The sequence below is a fragment of the Zootermopsis nevadensis genome, unplaced genomic scaffold, assembly GCF_977971745.1.
Source record: "Zootermopsis nevadensis isolate Lab colony 2312 unplaced genomic scaffold, Znev_1.0 Znev_ptg000038l, whole genome shotgun sequence".
NCBI lineage: Eukaryota > Metazoa > Arthropoda > Insecta > Blattodea > Termopsidae > Zootermopsis > Zootermopsis nevadensis.
Window position 1 is genome coordinate 328,967 of NW_028259170.1, and position 20,214 is coordinate 349,180.

A 20,214-nucleotide genomic window follows, 5' to 3' on the forward strand; every position below is an offset into this window, starting at 1 on the left:
ATGAGACACAACAAAACAATAAACAAAGGACACAACAAAAACCATAAGACACAACATACAATGAGATACATCAACACAGAGACAGAACAAAACAATAAAAAAGGACACAACAAAAACAACACATCCCACTCAAAATCAACCAACTCATAAATTACAAAACCATCCAACCTCAAGTACTTAACTTAAAAAAAAGAACTTAATACCACCTAGACATAAGACAATAACTGTAATGTATTACAAACGTCATGAACTGATGCACTCACACAACAATACAATGAGACACAACAATACAACATACCACACTCAAAATAAAACATCTGACACACAATAAAAAAACACACATCCACTAATTAATCACAATACTTAAGAGTGGAATATAAAGTCCGCTCTCAGTACATGAAAATTTTATCCCAAAGAACTACAGCCCTTCATCACTTGGAGACTAAGACACTTCACTTCACTTATCACCATTTATTCCCAACTTAATAACCCTTAGCTTGTAACTACTTTTCTGACCCTCTTTCTAAAGGTGCCTAATTTACAGGGGAAAGACTCTAGCACGCCTGGAGGTAATTGGTTCCAGCTTCTTATGGTCCTATTTACAAAGGAATATTTGCCTACATCCGTTCTTTGTTTCCTAGTCCTAATTTTCCGAGTATGATCGTCCCTGCCCAGGTAGCATGGCTTTAATAATCTATCCTCTATCATTTTCCAAGCCAATGCAAGAATCATTGCTGTAAGTTTCTGTGTGGGAACAGTGTGCCTCTTGGGTTGTAAGTGGGTTACGGAATTATCTGGTGTTCTCATTTGTCGGTAGGTGTACAATCAACTGCAGAATAAGAGTGCTGATTCTGTATGCATTTCTGTCTTTTGTGGGGGGGTGGGGTGGAACTAGTTGTGTTGAATCTCTTATAAAATTCCAAAGTCCAATTCCAAAGACCAAAGCCCAAAGGCGGTAGGCCGTAGGCCGAAACCTAAAGACGTAGGCCCGAGGCCGGAGGCCGGAAGCCTGTCGCTGGAAGCTGGAGGCCCGAAGCCGGAAGCCGGTAGGCCGTAGGCTGAAAGTGGAGTGCAGAATGCCTAAAGCCCAAAGCCGACAGGCAATAGCCAAAAGCCGAGAGCCGAAATCCCAGAACCCAAAGCCCGAAGTCCAAAACCGAAAGTCGTAAGTGGCATAGGTTGGTTAGTTTAGTGTGCGTCCAATGTAGGCGACCGGCTGACGTGATTAGGTGCTTTAGCCGAGGCTGCTTCAAGCAGCTGGGAGTCGTATGTTGGTCAAGGCTGCATGTGAAGTAGGTTAAGGGTATCTAGATGTGTTGAATCTCTTATCAAATTCCAAAGTCCAATTCCAAAGACCAAAGCCCAAAGGCGGTAGGCCGTAGGCCGAAACCTAAAGACGTAGGCCCGAGGCCGGAGGCCGGAAGCCTGTCGCTGGAAGCTGGAGGCCCGAAGCCGGAAGCCGGTAGGCCGTAGGCTGAAAGTGGAGTGCAGAATGCCTAAAGCCCAAAGCCGACAGGCAATAGCCAAAAGCCGAGAGCCGAAATCCCAGAACCCAAAGCCCGAAGTCCAAAACCGAAAGTCGTAAGTGGCATAGGTTGGTTAGTTTAGTGTGCGTCCAATGTAGGCGACCGGCTGACGTGAATAGGTTCTCTAGCCCAGTCGGCATCAAGTAGCTGGGAGTCGTATGTTGGTTAAGGCTGCATGTGAAGTAGGTTAAGGGTATCTGTAATTTTTTTGAGGCAAGCGAGCTACATCGTAGCGTGTTTAATTTTCTGATAGTTGGCTGCGTTCTAAGCAGCATACACGCTTAAGTGCATAGATTGGTTGGAGTAGGCTACGTCCGTCGCTGGTTACGTGCTCAGTTCGAGACTTACGTTTGGCTATCCTTCGTCTGCAGCGGTCTGCTCTGTTATGGAGGCTTCTTGCTCGCGGTCTTAGGTAAGTCGGGTTAGGCTGCTTCAGTGGCTGGCTACCTGACGAGTGGCATAGGTTGGTTGTTTTATGCTGCGTCCTGAAAAGCAACGCCCGGCGACTGACAAGTCACGCTTCCTTGAATCGTAGGCCACATATCTCTGCTGACAAGCCACACATACTTCGTCACAGGCCACCAAACTTCACCGACCTCTTGGCAGATGATCCAGAAGTGGTTTGCCATTGCCTTCTTCTGTGTATGTGCGGCTGATTTCGTACCACTACAGGAAATTTGCTGTGATCATGAAGGGCTTTGTGTAAGTACATGAGCTGTATGATGTATTAGATGAGCTTGTCATGTAATAGAGTTAAGTCTGTCCAAGAAAATATGTGGCACCATTTATCATTACAGTGCCGCTTGTAACTTTGATGTTGTATTTGCTGGTGCTGAGATTTCGAATGTCACCATATTTGTGGAAAGGAGAAAGGCTTTAAAGCACAGTGAAAGTAAAATATGTGGCAACAGAAGTTGAATGGGGCTCATCTGATGTGTGTGTGGGAAGTAGTTGCAGAGTTTTTAGTGACAGTAGTGGCTGCTGTTAAATGGCCTGTAACACCTTGTTGCTATCCACCTGACACAAAATAGGATGTTGGGGACCAATATTTCTCCAAGACACAGCATATTAATTGGCCCACAAAATGCAGCTCGTAGTTAGATCCACATAACTGTGTGTTCATAAGAGGGAACAGTACAACAATGCAATAATACAGACTGGTGTAAAACAAAGTGCTCAAATGCCACAATAAAAATAGTACAGATTTGAAGCTCCATTGTCAATAGGCATAGGAAACAGAATGAGGATAGACATTCGTAGCCTTTGGAGAAAGATTCCTCGTCACTAATGTGCGATGTACAGGAATATCAGTATGTTCGTCTTGCAGCGTCAAGTAATACGTGTTTAGCAATGGTGTGCTCCCCAGACTGCAAGTAGGTGTTCGATCAACTGTGTAATAAGAGTGTTGTTTCTGTCTTTTTTGGGGTGGGGCGAACTTGATATGTTGAATGTGATAGCATTTTTTTTCTGGTGATAGCTGCGGAGAAGCAGCTTGATTGATCCATGGGACTTTACTGAGGTTGAAGGCTGCGTCACCTGACCTGACTACTGGTTGCCAGGAAAAGAGTGGAGTATGTGCAGAAACACTTTGCTGGCTCTCTGATATGACAACAGGAAATCGGCTGTTATCATGAAGGACCTCATGTCTGCGAGAGATTGATCTCTGTCTCAACTTGACATGCGTTGTGTAAGTATACGAGAAATATGTTTATCAGATGATTTACACAATCGAATTCTTTGGCAAGATGACTAAATATTCCACCAACATGCACTTTATTATTTAGTGCATTTAAGATTTTATGTGTAAAATTGAACCGCTTTATCAGTTGAGAGATTTTTTCTATCACCAAATTGTTCACCTGCAAGGACGTTGTTTGAGATTAAGTTTATACATGTCTTTTTAAAATATTTTAGAGAATGCCGTTTGTAATGTAATTTGTCTATAAGTAGACATTCATTATTTTCAAACATGTTTTTCTCTGTTCTGATGGGGAAACTTGCTTGAAAATATTTTAAGAAGATATTTGGGATTGTGCTGAATTTTGAATCTGACTCCCAGTTTTCGTTATTTACGTGTGTCGTAAATTCTTTAATAGTGTCTGTATTTATAAGACCGAATCGTTTCCTGTAATTATGATAATTAGATATCGGTTCTATTTTTTTTATATATATATAATTACAAGTTGAGCGTAATGCTCAGAGAGCACATTTTTTTTCTGGTTCAGTAGAAATATGATCTTTCCTGGAACTGTCTATAAAGGCATTATCAGTAGCAGTACTGGAGTAATTTTGAGATTAAAGGATGTTAGCAGGGAGTTGAGACATTGTTTGTGGTAGCTTTCGGCAAGACAAGTAACTTTAAAGTCACCAGAAGTGAAAAATTATTTTTATACTTTATTCTCATAACTTTGTAGTGAAAGCTTTTATTCCAGGTATGATATATCTATATATATTCATACAGGTTGTGACCAGTAGCTAAATTGTGAGTTTGTTAAGGATTTGAGATGATTTATTGTATATGTATACTTGCCACTCTGGTCAGATTTCTGAGTTATTCTTATAAACTTTCTGTGAAGCAAAGCAGCATCTTTCAAACACTTGCCCTCAATTTAGCAAGTGCCAGGATGAGGGAGTAACATTCATATGGCTACAAGAAAGAGTTTGGCTATTTATCTAACCTTATAAGCTTCAAGCATTATTCCCTTCCAGTATTTGAACTGAACTGCTGTTATGTTACTCCAGTTATGTAGAACATAATAAAATTACGTTGTATTCTGCTTGGAATTTTATTTGTGTTTGTGTCACACAGGCAGAGGTTATTAAACATGCAGTTTATGTACAAAAATTTGTGAAAGAGTATTGAAGGGGAAATCATTCCCTAGGGCGGCATGCACACGTCAGGAGCTCTTGTATGAGCCTGTGAGAGAGGGAGCTTGTTGTTTGAGTGTCAATACCCATATTTGAATTGGTAAGTTGTGTATCCGTTTGTTTGTAGTGATCATGACAAAATTTGCCTTGTGAAAGTGGAAGGAGTGTGTCCATTGGCTGAGGTAGAAATGTTAACTGTGTGAAGAAGTAAAACTTTTTGTTCTTAGAGGAGTGTGATGCATGTACGGAGGAATCTTGATTTGTATAATGTGAATGTATTTTGTCTTTCTAGGGGTAGCGGATTACAAGAAATAGAATGTTCCTCCAGATTCTACTGGGCGGCGTGCTGTGTGTCACCTGACCTGCGTACTGCTTGCCAGAGAAGCATTGGAGTATGTGCGGCAACAGTTGGCAGACTGAGTTGATTTCAGAACAGGAAACTTACTGCCATGACTGGCGTATGTAGTTCATGTGCAGCGAGTTGGTAGCGAGGATGTTTCCATGTGGGAGTTTCGGTTTCTAGTTTGTTCTGTGATGTCTCTGGTCTGTTCTTTCCGCGCATCACGTAGTTCATTTGGGTCGGCACTATAATTCTTTGTGGCCACGTTCTTAGAGATGTGAAAGAAGACTGGCATTGGGAATATTTGTCTCGGTTGGTAGTGAGGTCGTGCTTCGGTTTAGTTAATGTTTGAATGCTAAAATGATTTTGAGTTCATAATGGCAAATATTTAGTCTCTTCAAATGCCTTAATGCAAGAATCATTGCTGTAAGTTTCTGTGTGGGAACAGTGTGCCTCTTGGGTTGTAAGTGGGTTACGGAATTATCTGGTGTTCTCATTTGTCGGTAGGTGTACAATCAACTGCAGAATAAGAGTGCTGATTCTGTATGCATTTCTGTCTTTTGTGGGGGGGTGGGGTGGAACTAGTTGTGTTGAATCTCTTATAAAATTCCAAAGTCCAATTCCAAAGACCAAAGCCCAAAGGCGGTAGGCCGTAGGCCGAAACCTAAAGACTTAGGCCCGAGGCCGGAGGCCGGAAGCCTGTCGCTGGAAGCTGGAGGCCCGAAGCCGGAAGCCGGTAGGCCGTAGGCTGAAAGTGGAGTGCAGAATGCCTAAAGCCCAAAGCCGACAGGCAATAGCCAAAAGCCGAGAGCCGAAATCCCAGAACCCAAAGCCCGAAGTCCAAAACCGAAAGTCGTAAGTGGCATAGGTTGGTTAGTTTAGTGTGCGTCCAATGTAGGCGACCGGCTGACGTGATTAGGTGCTTTAGCCGAGGCTGCTTCAAGCAGCTGGGAGTCGTATGTTGGTCAAGGCTGCATGTGAAGTAGGTTAAGGGTATCTAGATGTGTTGAATCTCTTATCAAATTCCAAAGTCCAATTCCAAAGACCAAAGCCCAAAGGCGGTAGGCCGTAGGCCGAAACCTAAAGACGTAGGCCCGAGGCCGGAGGCCGGAAGCCTGTCGCTGGAAGCTGGAGGCCCGAAGCCGGAAGCCGGTAGGCCGTAGGCTGAAAGTGGAGTGCAGAATGCCTAAAGCCCAAAGCCGACAGGCAATAGCCAAAAGCCGAGAGCCGAAATCCCAGAACCCAAAGCCCGAAGTCCAAAACCGAAAGTCGTAAGTGGCATAGGTTGGTTAGTTTAGTGTGCGTCCAATGTAGGCGACCGGCTGACGTGATTAGGTGCTTTAGCCGAGGCTGCTTCAAGCAGCTGGGAGTCGTATGTTGGTCAAGGCTGCATGTGAAGTAGGTTAAGGGTATCTGTAATTTTTTTGAGGCAAGCGAGCTACATCGTAGCGTGTTTAATTTTCTGACAGTTGGCTGCGTTCTAAGCAGCATACACGCTTAAGTGCATAGATTGGTTGGAGTAGGCTACGTCCGTCGCTGGTTACGTGCTCAGTTCGAGTCTTACGTTTGGCTATCCTTCGTCTGCAGCGGTCTGTTCTGTTATTGAGGCTTCTTGCTCGCGGTCTTAGGTAAGTCGGGTTAGGCTGCTTCAGTGGCTGGCTACCTGACGAGTGGCATAGGTTGGTTGTTTTATGCTGCGTCCTGAAAAGCAACGCCCGGCGACTGACAAGTCACGCTTCCTTGAATCGTAGGCCACATATCTCTGCTGACAAGCCACACATACTTCATCACAGGATACTAAAATTCACCGGCCTCGCTACAAGCATATGTTGGTTAGGCAAGGTTTCGTTAAAGGAGACCAACTAAAGAGGGTCTTGAGTTATTTTCCGTAAACTGCTTTAGCAGAAGGCTGCAAGCTTTTGCGTATAGATTGCTGAGGGATTGCTGCGTCCGAAAGAGGTACTAGGTGTTAAGCATTGTTTGTTCGGGCTAGGCTGCGTCCGCTGTTCTCTACATTCGTTCTGCTCTCCCGCATCAGCATATGTATGTCTCGTTCAAAGGAGCCCTCCAGAGAAGTGTTACGGGTTAGTTCGTGTATGGTGCATTTGTTGCAAACCGTTTCTTCGAGGATTTCAGTGTTTTGCGATATGTGTTGCATAGGTTGAAATTTCTAGGCTGTGCTTTACGTACAAGAAATAGAGTGATCCTTGAGATTCTACTGAGCCGCATGCAGTGTGTCAACAAGACCTGTGTACTGTTTGCCTGAGAAGCAGTGGTGTATGTGCAGCTCATTTCATACTGCAACAGGAAATTGGCTGTGAACATGAAGGGCCCTCCTGTCTGCTACAGATGTATCTGTCTCAACTTGATGTGCATTGTACCGCTTGTAACTTTGTTGTTGTATTTCCTGGTGCTGAGATTTCAAATGTCACCATATTTGTGGAAAGGAGAAAGGCAATAATGCTCAGCAAAACTAAAATATGTATTTTGCTGAATGATATTGAGAATTTTGATTATCATAATTCCTCATAATTAGAGCATTTATTATGTTTATTATGGGTGAACATTGTATTTGCTGGTTTTATTTACCTGTGAGTGTTGAAAAACTGGATGGAACTGGTACAGGACTTGTGCTGCTTTAGTATATATATTTTGTGACCCTTGGACTGTGTGCATTTGAAGTTGGTGCTTGTGTTCATGCTATCTACTGTTATTGTGATGTAATGTGTACTGTAATCATGTTTCTTCCCCTTCATTTCCCTGTGATGTTACTGAATAAAATGGAAGCATTGTCACTGCCCATACCCTCTCCCCTAAGCTTACAGGTTATATGGCAGCCTTTGGCAATGTTTGCCTCTGATTACTCAGGTAATGTACAATAAGTGTTAATTGGTTTTTTTTTGGGGGGGGTTCGTTGCCTAGATGGCTAAGTACTGGAGGAATAGTAAGCTAGTTGATGTAGTAAGAAGGGTGTGGGTACGGAGGTTATTTACAGTTTAATTGTTGAGTTGTATTGAGATTTGTCAGCCATGTAGCATTTGGGTATAGATTCGTAAATACAATAGTTTGAGAAGTGGATCCATTAATATGCTGTTTGTTTTGTCAGTGGAAGGTATACGGGGTCACGAATCTGTTAAGGGAAGTTGCATTCCACTAACTAGGTTAGAGGGAAAGTGCGTATATACGTTTTTTTGTGTGTGCATTGAGGGGTTGTAAGAGAGTGGGAAGTAAAGATAAGTTATACAGAGAAAGTGTTATGAAGGTAGTTACGCAGGCATCCTTGTAAGGAGATAGGTACTTATGCAGGTGAGTGAACTGGAGACACTCACGACCACCTTCAGGAAAGACGGATACAGCAACCGTCAGATCCAGAAAGCTGTCAATCCGCCTGCGAGGCTGTCACCGCCCGCTGGAAAACCAGCCTCAGTTGCCTTCCTGCTCTACGTCGGGACGACCTTCAACTGCATAAGCAGGTTGCTGGCCAAGCACATCAAGTCTGTTGGTCTTCCGCCAAAGAAAATTCCCAGTTTTCTCCGGCCGGTAAAGGACGACCTAGGACTGAAGACGACTGGCGTATACAGCGTTCCCTGCGAGTGCGGTAAAGACTACATCGGCCAGACAGGCCGTTCTGTTGAGGCCAGGATCAAGGATCACGAACGCCACATTCGGCTCGGGCGGCCCGAGAAATCTGCGGTTGCTGAACACCATATACAGCTCGAGGACACTTCTATCCTCTCCTCAAAAACCAGCTACATGGATCGGATAATAAGGGAAGCCATCGAAATCGAACTACATCCCGATAAATTTAACAGGGAAGATGGACTTCACCTGGAAGCATCTTATTCACACACTTCGAGGACTCCGAGAGCGAGCAAGAATGCGCCGCCAGAACCAACCAGACCACTGAAATGCCCCCTTTTCAGGGCCGTGATCCATCCAACCAAACCCAACCTTGCTATCTCCACTTTCTTTCCCACTCTCACCCCCAGACCACTATCTTAGCCCTTTCCAGGGCGCAGATCCATCCAACCAAACTCAACCTTTCTCTCTCTACTTTCTCCCACGTGCTACCATTGGTCCACTCCCATTGCCTCGGGGCAGGCTACACCTTTCACTTTCCGGCCTATAAACCTAGCACCTCACACCCCATTGGCATGGATAGGTTAGAGTATTGGACGGCTGATTATTTGGGATAGTTGTCCACGGAGAGTTCATCAACACTCGGCGAGGCATGGAAGGAGGTGAGCTGGCCTTTCTGAAGGCCCACCTCCCTGAGCTGTTCCAGCAGGTCCGGAAGCAGCTCCTGGACGCCATCGCCGCGGAAAAGAAGAGAGCGGGCAGCAGCAACAGCCGTGGTCGGAGGGCCTACTCGAGCCAACGAGTTGCACTTGTCCAACTCGAGCGGTTCGTTGGAGCCCGGGCCACTGTCCGGAGCCGGCGAAAGTTCATCGGCCCGATGGCCAGGCGGTAGCAACAACCACCTCCACGAGCGAACAAGCCACCTCGCGTGGCCGGCAGCTATGCCGAGGTCAGCGCGGCGTACACCGGGGTAGTGGCTGGGCGACTGCTGGGTTGGATTCCTCGGCACCGCTCCCCACTAAAGCCGCGGCCTCGCAAGAAGTTAAAGGAGTGAGGGACGTGAAGTCGTCCCGCGGACCTCACCCCGCCAAGCGGGACAGTGAAGCTCTCAGCCAAGGGACCAGGCTCTCAGCCGGGACCCGCTTCCTCGATGGAGGAGAGGCACTTGGGTGCAGGTCTCCCCGGGCCGCTCACTGGCGTGTCATCTGACGCCGCTTCTTCGCACGCTCAAGTGGATTCGCGCGGAGTCGGCCTGCGGGATCGTGGCGCAGATGAAGGGAGATCTCGTGATTCTTGTGCGTGAGACCGCCGACGGGTTCCGGGCCAAATATAAAAATTTTCGATAAATCTAAAAACGTGAGAAATCGTCCATAAAGAGCACAAAACTAAGAATTTTTGAAAATTTTCAACTTTTAATTTTTTTCGAATTTTACAAAAAATTTTGGTTTTGTGCGTATTTCATAAGGTTTGCAGCGTTTTTTTAATTTTTGGAAAAATTTGAAATTTTTTTCTTCTAAATTTGACACGGCCCATCCCTATCAGGACTAGACTCCGTCGGACTGTCTGGTTCACACAGTCTCAGCCGTACTCAGTTTTGTGAGGCAACCGGTATCTCCTGTACACGGATTGTGATTCAGCAGGTCTGTGCTTGAATCCGTCTCTGGTTAGCAAGGTCTCTGCGTCACTCGTCCTGTGCCTCACCGGTTTCTGCTTGATGCGGTGTTGCATCAGCCTGTACGTGCTTGACTCGGGCTCTGCCTCACCCGATCTCTGCTTCCCATTTTCTGTGACTCACCACGTCTTCGCCTCTCTCTGTCTCACACCTCTCTGCTTGTTTCGGGCTGTGCCTCACCCGGTCTCTGCTGAACCAGGTCTGTGCACAGACGGCCTGGCATATGTCGGGTGATACAGAGAACGTATCTTGCAGAGAGCGTGTCCGTTAGACACCGCGTCCGACAGAGAAAGGGATCGGCAGTGACGGGGTCGTCGAAGACCGGTCCTGGCCTGGATATTGTGGGAAAACGTTTGACGAAAAATATGAAAATTTTCGAAAAATCTGAAAACGTAGGACATCGTCCAAAAAGCGCACAACTCCAAAATTTTTTGAAAAATTCTGAATTCCAAATTTTTAGTTTTCTATGCGTTTCATGCCGTTTTTAATTTCTTTAAAATTTCGAAGATTTTTGAAAATTTTCAAAGGGAGAAATTTCAATTTTTTTGAAAAATCAAAAAAGTCGGAAATCGTCCAAAAAGCGCACAAAACTAAGAATATTTGAAAATTTTCAACTTTTAATTTTTTTTTCGAATTATCCGAAAATTTTGGTTTCTGTGCGTTTCATGCCATTTGCAGAAATTTTTAATTTTTTGAGAAATTTCAATTTTTTCGAAAAATCAAATAACGTGGGAAATCGTCCAAAAAGCGCAGTGAACCGAAATTAACCTGTCCCTCGGAGGTCGCCCAGGCCATCAAGGGACTCAAGGTTGGCAAGGCTCCGGGCCCCAACGGTATACCGAACAGGGTCCTGAGACATGTCCCACGTTTGGGCGGGGTTCTTCATAGCCGCAGCCTTGACGACGCGGCCACCACGGACTACGTGGTTCCACCCAGGGCCCAAGTTCTCCTGTTCGAGGGAAGGCTTAGCTGGCGCCGATGTGGGCGCGTGGAGATGCCGTCCTTTCGGCCGCGTTCCTCTTTCGCACGCTGTGCAGCGGCCGCCTTGGCTTCCTTCCACGTACTGCAACCTCTACAGTTCGCAGTGTGTTTGCCCCCGCAGCACTTAAGCTGCTGCTTCTGGGTGGCACACGACCCGGATGGGTGAGCGTCCCCGCACCTGGGTGCATAACCGCAGTTCCGCTGCGTGTGCCCGAAGCGTGGGCACCGCTTACACTGCATGGACCCCTTCGGTGCGACATACGTTTCCACCTTGACCCGCCACGTCGGTCCCCGTGCTACCGACACAATGAAGTGTGGCGTAAGGGGACGGTCACCGTCCTGGTCCATGGCCCGGCGCCTCATTCGCAGTTGCAGGACTCCCTGCAGAGCAATGTGCATGGCGGCCAGCTCCTCGCGTCCTTCACCCCAGAGACGTACACCGGGGTTTTGTTACGGCGCTCCCCCGGAGCCGTTTTGTCCACTTGAGCGTGCGAAGAAGCGGCGTCAGATGACACGCCAGTGAGCGGCCCGGGGAGACCTGCACCCAAGTGCCTCTCCTCCATCGAGGAAGCGGGTCCCGGCTGGGAGCCTGGTCCCTTGGCTGAGAGCTTCACTGTCCCGCTTGGCGGGGTGAGGTCCGCGGGACGACTTCACGTCCCTCACTCCTTTAACTTCTTGCGAGGCCGCGGCTTTAGTGGGGAGCGGTGCCGAGGAATCCAACCCAGCAGTCGCCCGGCCACTACCCCGGTGTACGCCGCGCTGACCTCGGCATAGCTGCCGGCCACGCGAGGTGGCTTGTTCGCTCGTGGAGGTGGTTGTTGCTACCGCCTGGCCATCGGGCCGATGAACTTTCGCCGGCTCCGGACAGTGGCCCGGGCTCCAACGAACCGCTCGAGTTGGACAAGTGCAACTCGTTGGCTCGAGTAGGCCCTCCGACCACGGCTGTTGCTGCTGCCCGCTCTCTTCTTTTCCGCGGCGATGGCGTCCAGGAGCTGCTTCCGGACCTGCTGGAACAGCTCAGGGAGGTGGGCCTTCAGAAAGGCCAGCTCACCTCCTTCCATGCCTCGCCGAGTGTTGATGAACTCTCCGTGGACAACTATCCCAAATAATCAGCCGTCCAATACTCTAACCTATCCATGCCAATGGGGTGTGAGGTGCTAGGTTTATAGGCCGGAAAGTGAAAGGTGTAGCCTGCCCCGAGGCAATGGGAGTGGACCAATGGTAGCACGTGGGAGAAAGTAGAGAGAGAAAGGTTGAGTTTGGTTGGATGGATCTGCGCCCTGGAAAGGGCTAAGATAGTGGTCTGGGGGTGAGAGTGGGAAAGAAAGTGGAGATAGCAAGGTTGGGTTTGGTTGGATGGATCACGGCCCTGAAAAGGGGGCATTTCAGTGGTCTGGTTGGTTCTGGCGGCGCATTCTTGCTCGCTCTCGGAGTCCTCGAAGTGTGTGAATAAGATGCTTCCAGGTGAAGTCCATCTTCCCTGTTAAATTTATCGGGATGTAGTTCGATTTCGATGGCTTCCCTTATTATCCGATCCATGTAGCTGGTTTTTGAGGAGAGGATAGAAGTGTCCTCGAGCTGTATATGGTGTTCAGCAACCGCAGATTTCTCGGGCCGCCCGAGCCGAATGTGGCTTTCGTGATCCTTGATCCTGGCCTCAACAGAACGGCCTGTCTGGCCGATGTAGTCTTTACCGCACTCGCAGGGAACGCTGTATACGCCAGCCGTCTTCAGTCCTAGGTCGTCCTTTACCGGCCGGAGAAAACTGGGAATTTTCTTTGGCGGAAGACCAACAGACTTGATGTGCTTGGCCAGCAACCTGCTTATGCAGTTGAAGGTCGTCCCGACGTAGAGCAGGAAGGCAACTGAGGCTGGTTTTCCAGCGGGCGGTGACAGCCTCGCAGGCGGATTGACAGCTTTCTGGATCTGACGGTTGCTGTATCCGTCTTTCCTGAAGGTGGTCGTGAGTGTCTCCAGTTCACTCACCTGCATAAGTACCTATCTCCTTACAAGGATGCCTGCGTAACTACCTTCATAACACTTTCTCTGTATAACTTACCTTTACTTCCCACTCTCTTACAACCCCTCAATGCACACACAAAAAAACGTATATACGCACTTTCCCTCTAACCTAGTTAGTGGAATGCAACTTCCCTTAACAGATTCGTGACCCCGTATACCTTCCACTGACAAAACAAACAGCATATTAATGGATCCACTTCTCAAACTATTGTATTTACGAATCTATTCAAAAAATGCTACATGGCTGACAAATCTCAATACAACTCAACAATTAAACTGTAAATAACCTCCGTACCTACACCCTTCTTACTACATCAACTAGCTTACTATTCCTCCAGTACTTAGCCATCTAGGCAACAAACCCCCCCCCCAAAAAAAACCAATTAACACTTATTGTACATTACCTGAGTAATCAGAGGCAAACATTGCCATCATATTACTGAATCCAAAGGCTGCCATATAACCTGTAAGCTTAGGGGAGAGGGTATGGGCAGTGACAATGCTTCCATTTTATTCAGTAACAGCACAGGGAAATGAAGGGGAAGAAACATGATTACAGTACACATTACATCACAATAACAGTAGATAGCATGAACACAAGCACCAACTTCAAATGCACACAGTCCAAGGGTCACAAAATATATATACTAAAGCAGCACAAGTCCTGTACCAGTTCCATCCAGTTTTTCAACACTCACAGGTAAATAAAACCAGCAAATACAATGTTCACCCATAATAAACATAATAAATGCTCTAATTATGAGGAATTATGATAATCAAAATTCTCAATATCATTCAGCAAAATACATATTTTAGTTTTGCTGAGCATTATTGCCTTTCTCCTTTCCACAAATATGGTGACATTTGAAATCTCAGCACCAGGAAATACAACAACAAAGTTACAAGCGGTACAATGCACATCAAGTTGAGACAGATACATCTGTAGCAGACAGGAGGGCCCTTCATGTTCACAGCCAATTTCCTGTTGCAGTATGAAATGAGCTGCACATACACCACTGCTTCTCTGGCAAACAGTACACAGGTCTTGTTGACACACTGCATGCGGCTCAGTAGAATCTCAAGGATCACTCTATTTCTTGTACGTAAAGCACAGCCTAGAAATTTCAACCTATGCAACACATATCGCAAAACACTGAAATCCTCGAAGAAACGGTTTGCAACAAATGCACCATACACGAACTAACCCGTAACACTTCTCTGGAGGGCTCCTTTGAACGAGACATACATATGCTGATGCGGGAGAGCAGAACGAATGTAGAGAACAGCGGACGCAGCCTAGCCCGAACAAATAATGCTTAACACCTAGTACCTCTTTCGGACGCAGCAATCCCTCAGCAATCTATACGCAAAAGCTTGCAGCCTTCTGCTAAAGCAGTTTACGGAAAATAACTCAAGACCCTCTTTAGTTGGTCTCCTTTAACGAAACCTTGCCTAACCAACATATGCTTGTAGCGAGGCCGGTGAATTTTAGTATCCTGTGATGAAGTATGTGTGGCTTGTCAGCAGAGATATGTGGCCTACGATTCAAGGAAGCGTGACTTGTCAGTCGCCGGGCGTTGCTATTGAGGACGCAGCATAAAACAACCAACCTATGCCACTCGTCACGTAGCCAGCCACTGAAGCAGCCTAACCCGACTTACCTAAGACCGCGAGCAAGAAGCCTCAATAACAGAACAGACCGCTGCAGACGAAGGATAGCCAAACGTAAGACTCGAACTGAGCACGTAACCAGCGACGGACGTAGCCTACTCCAACCAATCTATGCACTTAAGCGTGTATGCTGCTTAGAACGCAGCCAACTGTCAGAAAATTAAACACGCTAGGATGTAGCTCGCTTGCCTCAAAAAAATTACAGATACCCTTAACCTACTTCACATGCAGCCTTAACCAACATACGACTCCCAGCTACTTGATGCCGACTGGGCTAGAGAACCTATTCACGTCAGCCGGTCGCCTACATTGGACGCACACTAAACTAACCAACCTATGCCACTTACGACTTTCGGTTTTGGACTTCGGGCTTTGGGTTCTGGGATTTCGGCTCTCGGCTTTTGGCTATTGCCTGTCGGCTTTGGGCTTTAGGCATTCTGCACTCCACTTTCAGCCTACGGCCTACCGGCTTCCGGCTTCGGGCCTCCAGCTTCCAGCGACAGGCTTCCGGCCTCCGGCCTCGGGCCTACGTCTTTAGGTTTCGGCCTACGGCCTACCGCATTTGGGCTTTGGTCTTTGGAATTGGACTTTGGAATTTTATAAGAGATTCAACACAACTAGTTCCACCCCACCCCCCCACAAAAGACAGAAATGCATACAGAATCAGCACTCTTATTCTGCAGTTGATTGTACACCTACCGACAAATGAGAACACCAGATAATTCCGTAACCCACTTACAACCCAAGAGGCACACTGTTCCCACACAGAAACTTACAGCAATGATTCTTGCATTAAGGCATTTGAAGAGACTAAATATTTGCCATTATGAACTCAAAATCATTTTAGCATTCAAACATTAACCAAACCGAAGCACGACCTCACTACCAACCGAGACAAATATTCCCAATGCCAGTCTTCTTTCACATCTCTAAGAACGTGGCCACAAAGAATTATAGTGCCGACGCAAATGAACTACGTGATGCGCGGAAAGAACAGACCAGAGACATCACAGAACAAACTAGAAACCGAAACTCCCACATGGAAACATCCTCGCTACCAACTCGCTGCACATGAACTACATACGCCAGTCATGGCAGTAAGTTTCCTGTTCTGAAATCAACTCAGTCTGCCAACTGTTGCCGCACATACTCCAATGCTTCTCTGGCAAGCAGTACGCAGGTCAGGTGACACACAGCACGCCGCCCAGTAGAATCTGGAGGAACATTCTATTTCTTGTAATCTGCTACCCCTAGAAAGACAAAATACATTCACATTATACAAATCAAGATTCCTCCGTACATGCATCACACTCCTCTAAGAACAAAAAGTTTTACTTCTTCACACAGTTAACAATTCTACCTCAGCCAATGGACACACTCCTTCCACTTTCACAAGGCAAATTTTGTCATGATCACTACAAACAAACGGATACACAACTTACCAATTCAAATATGGGTATTGACACTCAAACAACAAGCTCCCTCTCTCACAGGCTCATACAAGAGCTCCTGACGTGTGCATGCCGCCCTAGGGAATGATTTCCCCTTCAATACTCTTTCACAAATTTTTGTACATAAACTGCATGTTTAATAACCTCTGCCTGTGTGACACAAACACAAATAAAATTCCAAGCAGAATACAACGTAATTTTATTATGTTCTACATAACTGGAGTAACATAACAGCAGTTCAGTTCAAATACTGGAAGGGAATAATGCTTGAAGCCAAACTCTTTCTTGTAGCCATATGAATGTTACTCCCTCATCCTGGCACTTGCTAAATTGAGGGCAAGTGTTTGAAAGATGCTGCTTTGCTTCACAGAAAGTTTATAAGAATAACTCAGAAATCTGACCAGAGTGGCAAGTATACATATACAATAAATCATCTCAAATCCTTAACAAACTCACAATTTAGCTACTGGTCACAACCTGTATGAATATATATAGATATATCATACCTGGAATAAAAACTTTCACTACAAAGTTATGAGAATAAAGTATAAAAATAATTTTTACTTTTCTTCTTCAAAAAATTCATTCTATCTATCAGAAAGGAGGTAGGAAGCATCAAATCTCAAACATGACCACTCCTATTCATGTGATCAGACGTGACTTCTTTCCCTGCTACTTACATAACTACTGCTAAGCCCAGCGCATGAACATAGGACTGAAATCTGACTGTCACATGTATTCAACCAGAATATTATTAATTTTTTTCCGAATTTTCGGAAAATTTTTGGATTTGTGCGCATTTCAGAAGGTTTGCAGCGTTTTTTGATTTTTCGAAAAATTTGAAAATTTTTCCTTCTAAATTTGACCTGTCCCATCCCTATCAGGACTAGACACCCAAGTCTTGAGAAGTCACTTGTCCCAAGTCTTGAGAAGTCCTTGTCCCAAGTCTTGAGAAGTCCTTGTCCCAAGTCTTGAGAAGTTCTTGTCCCAAGTCTTGAAAAGTCACTTGTCCCAAGTCTTGAGAAGTCACTCGTCCCAAGTCTTGAGAAGTCACTCGTCCCAAGTCTTGAGAAGTCACTCGTCCCAAGTCTTGAGAAGTTCTTGTCCCAAGTTTTGAGAAGTCACTTGACCCAAGTCTTGAGAAGTCACTTGTCCCAAGTCTTGAGAAGTCCTTGTCCCAAGTCTTGAGAAGTCCTTGTCCCAAGTCTTGAGAAGTCACTCGTCCCAAGTCTTGAGAAGTCACTTGTCCCAAGTCTTGAGAAGTCACTCGTTCCAAGTCTTGAGAAGTTCTTGTCCCAAGTCTTGAGAAGTTACTTGTCCTAAGTCTTGAGAAGTCACTCGTCCCAAGTCTTGAGAAGTTCTTGTCCCAAGTCTTGAGAAGTCACTCGTCCCAAGTCTTGAGAAGTCACTTGTCCCAAGTCTTGAGAAGTTCTTGTCCCAAGTCTTGAGAAGTTCTTGTCCCAAGTCTTGAGAAGTCACTTGTCCCAAGTCTTGAGAAGTCACTCGTTTTAAGTCTTGAGAAGTTCTTTTCCGAAGTCTTGAGAAGTAACTTGTCCCAAGTCTTGAGAAGTTCTTGTCCCAAGTCTTGTAAGCTTGTTTAGGGCTGTGCCTCACCCGTCTTAGCAGAATTCAATTTTTTTCGAAAATTCTTAGTTTTCTTCGCGTTTCACGCCATTTGCAGTCGTTTTTAATTTTTTTTAAATTTCGAAAAATTTTGAAAATTCTCTGAGAAATTTCAATTTTTTCGAAAAATTTCGAATAATCGAAAAACGTGGCAAATCGTCCAAAAAGCGCACAAAACTAAGAATTTTTAAAAAATTTCAACTTTTAATTTTTTTCCGAATTTTCGGAAAATTTTTGGTTTTGTGCGCATTTCAGAAGGTTTGTAGCGTTTTTTGATTTTTCGAAAAATTTGAAAATTTTTCCTTCTAAATTTGACCTGTCCCATCCCTATCAGGACTAGACTCCCAAGTCTTGAGAAGTCACTTGTCCCAAGTCTTCAGAAGTCACTCGTCCCAAGTGTTGAGAAGTTCTTGTCCCAAGTCTTGAGAAGTCACTTGTCCCAAGTCTTGAGAAGTCATTCGTCCCAAGTCTTGAGAAGTCACTCGTCCCAAGTCTTGTAAAGTTCTTGTCCCAAGTCTTGAGAAGTCACTTGTCCCAAGTCTTGAGAAGTTCTTGTCCCAAGTCTTGAGAAGTCACTCGTCCCAAGTCTTGAGAAGTTCTTGTCCCAAGTCTTGAGAAGTTCTTGTCCCAAGTCTTGAGAAGTCACTTGTCCCAAGTCATGAGAAGGTCTTGTCCCAAGTCTTGAGAAGTCACTCGTCCCAAGTTTTGAGAAGTTCTTGTCCCAAGTCTTGAGAAGTTCTTTTCCCAAGTCTTGTGAAGTTCTTGTCCCAAGTCTTGACAAGTCACTCGTCCCAAGTCTTGAGAAGTTATTGTCCCAAGTCTTGCCTGCTTGTTTAGGGCTGTGCCTCACCTGTCTTAGCTGAATTCAAATTTTTTCGAAAATTCTTAGTTTTCTTCGCGTTTCACGCCATTTACAGTCGTTTTTAAATTTCGAAAATTTTTGAAAATTCTCAAATTTGAGAAATTTCAATTTTTTCGAAAAATTTCGAAAAATCGAAAAACGTGGCAAATCGTCCAAAAAGCGCACAAAACTAAGAATTTTTGAAAACTTTCAACTTTTAATTTTTTTCCGAATTTTCCGAAAATTTTTGGTTTTGTGCGCATTTCAGAAGGTTTGCAGCGTTTTTTGATTTTTCGAAAAATTTCAAAAAATTTTCCTTCTAAATTTGACCTGTCCCATCCCTATCAAGACTAGACTCCCAAGTCTTGAGAAGTCACTCGTCCCAAGTCTTGAGAAGTTCTTGTCCCAAGTCTTGAGAAGTCACTTGTCCCAAGTCTTGAGAAGTCACTCGTTCCAAGTCTTGAGAAGTCACTCGTCCCAAGTCTTGAGAAGTTCTTGTCCCAAGTCTTGAGAAGGCACTTGTCCCAAGTCTTGAGAAGTTCTTGTCCCAAGTCTTGAGAAGTCACTTGTCCTAAGTCTTGAGAAGTCACTCGTCCCAAGTCTTGAGAAGTCACTCGTGCCAAGTCTTGAGAAGTCACTTGTCCCAAGTCTTGAGAAGTCCTACTCAGAATATATTTATTTTGTTTTCAGTTAATTTTCTTTGCTTTGATTGAAATTAATGTTTGTTTTTTGATTTTGTTCAGGTGATGATACTTTTTTCCAGTAGAGATTATGAAGATGAAATAAGTGAATGAATTATATTTTGTAAACTGATGTACAAACAGAATTTTTTTGCATAATAAAGACTTCTTTATTTTGAATAATGTTATCATTTAGGATTCCTGAATTCCTTCCATACACTCTAGGTAGAACTTAGAATTTTTTCGAACTTTGCCAAAAACTTAGTTTTTGGTACAAGTTCGGAAAATTCTAAGAAAAACTTGAGAAGTTCTTGTCGCAAGTCTTGAGAAGTCACTTGTCCCAAGTCTTGAGAATTTCTTGTCCCAAGTCTTGAGAAGTCACTTGTCCCAAGTCTTGAGAAGTCACTAGTCCCAAGTCTTGAGAAGTCACTCGTCCCAAGTCTTGAGAAGTCACTCGTCCCAAGTCTTGAGAAGTCACTCGTCCCAAGTCTTGAGAAGTCACTCATCCCAAGTCTTGAGAAGTTATTGTCCCAAGTCTTGTCTGCTTGTTTAGGGCTGTGCCTCACCTGTCTTAGCTGAATTCAATTTTTTTCGAAAATTCTTAGTTTTCTTCGCGTTTCACGCCATTTGCAGTCGTTTTTAATTTTTTTAAAATTTCGAAAAATTTTGAAAATTCTCGAATGGGTACCCCTTTGAGAAATTTCAATTTTTTCGAAAAATTGCGAAAAATCGAAAAACGTGGCAAATCGTCCAAAAAGCGCACAAAACTAAGAATTTTTGAAAATTTTCAACTTTTAATTTTTTTCCGAATTTTCCGAAAATTTTTGGTTTTGTGCGCATTTCAGAAGGTTTGCAGCGTTTTTTGATTTTTCGAAAAATTTGAAAATTTTTCCTTCTAAATTTGACCTGTCCCATCCCTATCAGGACTAGACTGCCAAGTCTTGAGAAGTCCCAAGTCTT

General features: G+C 44.9%; 2 protein-coding genes across 3 annotated transcripts in view; one reads left to right on the forward strand and one right to left on the reverse strand.

Moving 5' to 3' along the window:
• Nucleotides 1-20,214, reverse strand: part of LOC110841044 (ryanodine receptor-like) — a 317,152-nt gene that overhangs the window by 189,146 nt on the left and 107,792 nt on the right. The gene's annotated exons all lie outside the window — the stretch shown is intronic.
• Nucleotides 725-10,825, forward strand: LOC110836335 (uncharacterized). The gene is made up of 3 exons (XM_087360122.1): nt 725-2,228; nt 3,004-3,213; nt 4,687-10,825. Exon 3 carries the CDS (start codon nt 8,035-8,037, stop codon nt 8,734-8,736), a length of 702 nt encoding a protein of 233 aa, XP_087216248.1. The 5' UTR covers nt 725-2,228; nt 3,004-3,213; nt 4,687-8,034; the 3' UTR covers nt 8,737-10,825.

Bases quoted from the DNA above. Each gene is read 5' to 3' on its own strand.
- LOC110836335 (XM_087360122.1), top strand. From the start codon at position 8,035: ATGCAGGTGAGTGAACTGGAGACACTCACGACCACCTTCAGGAAAGAC.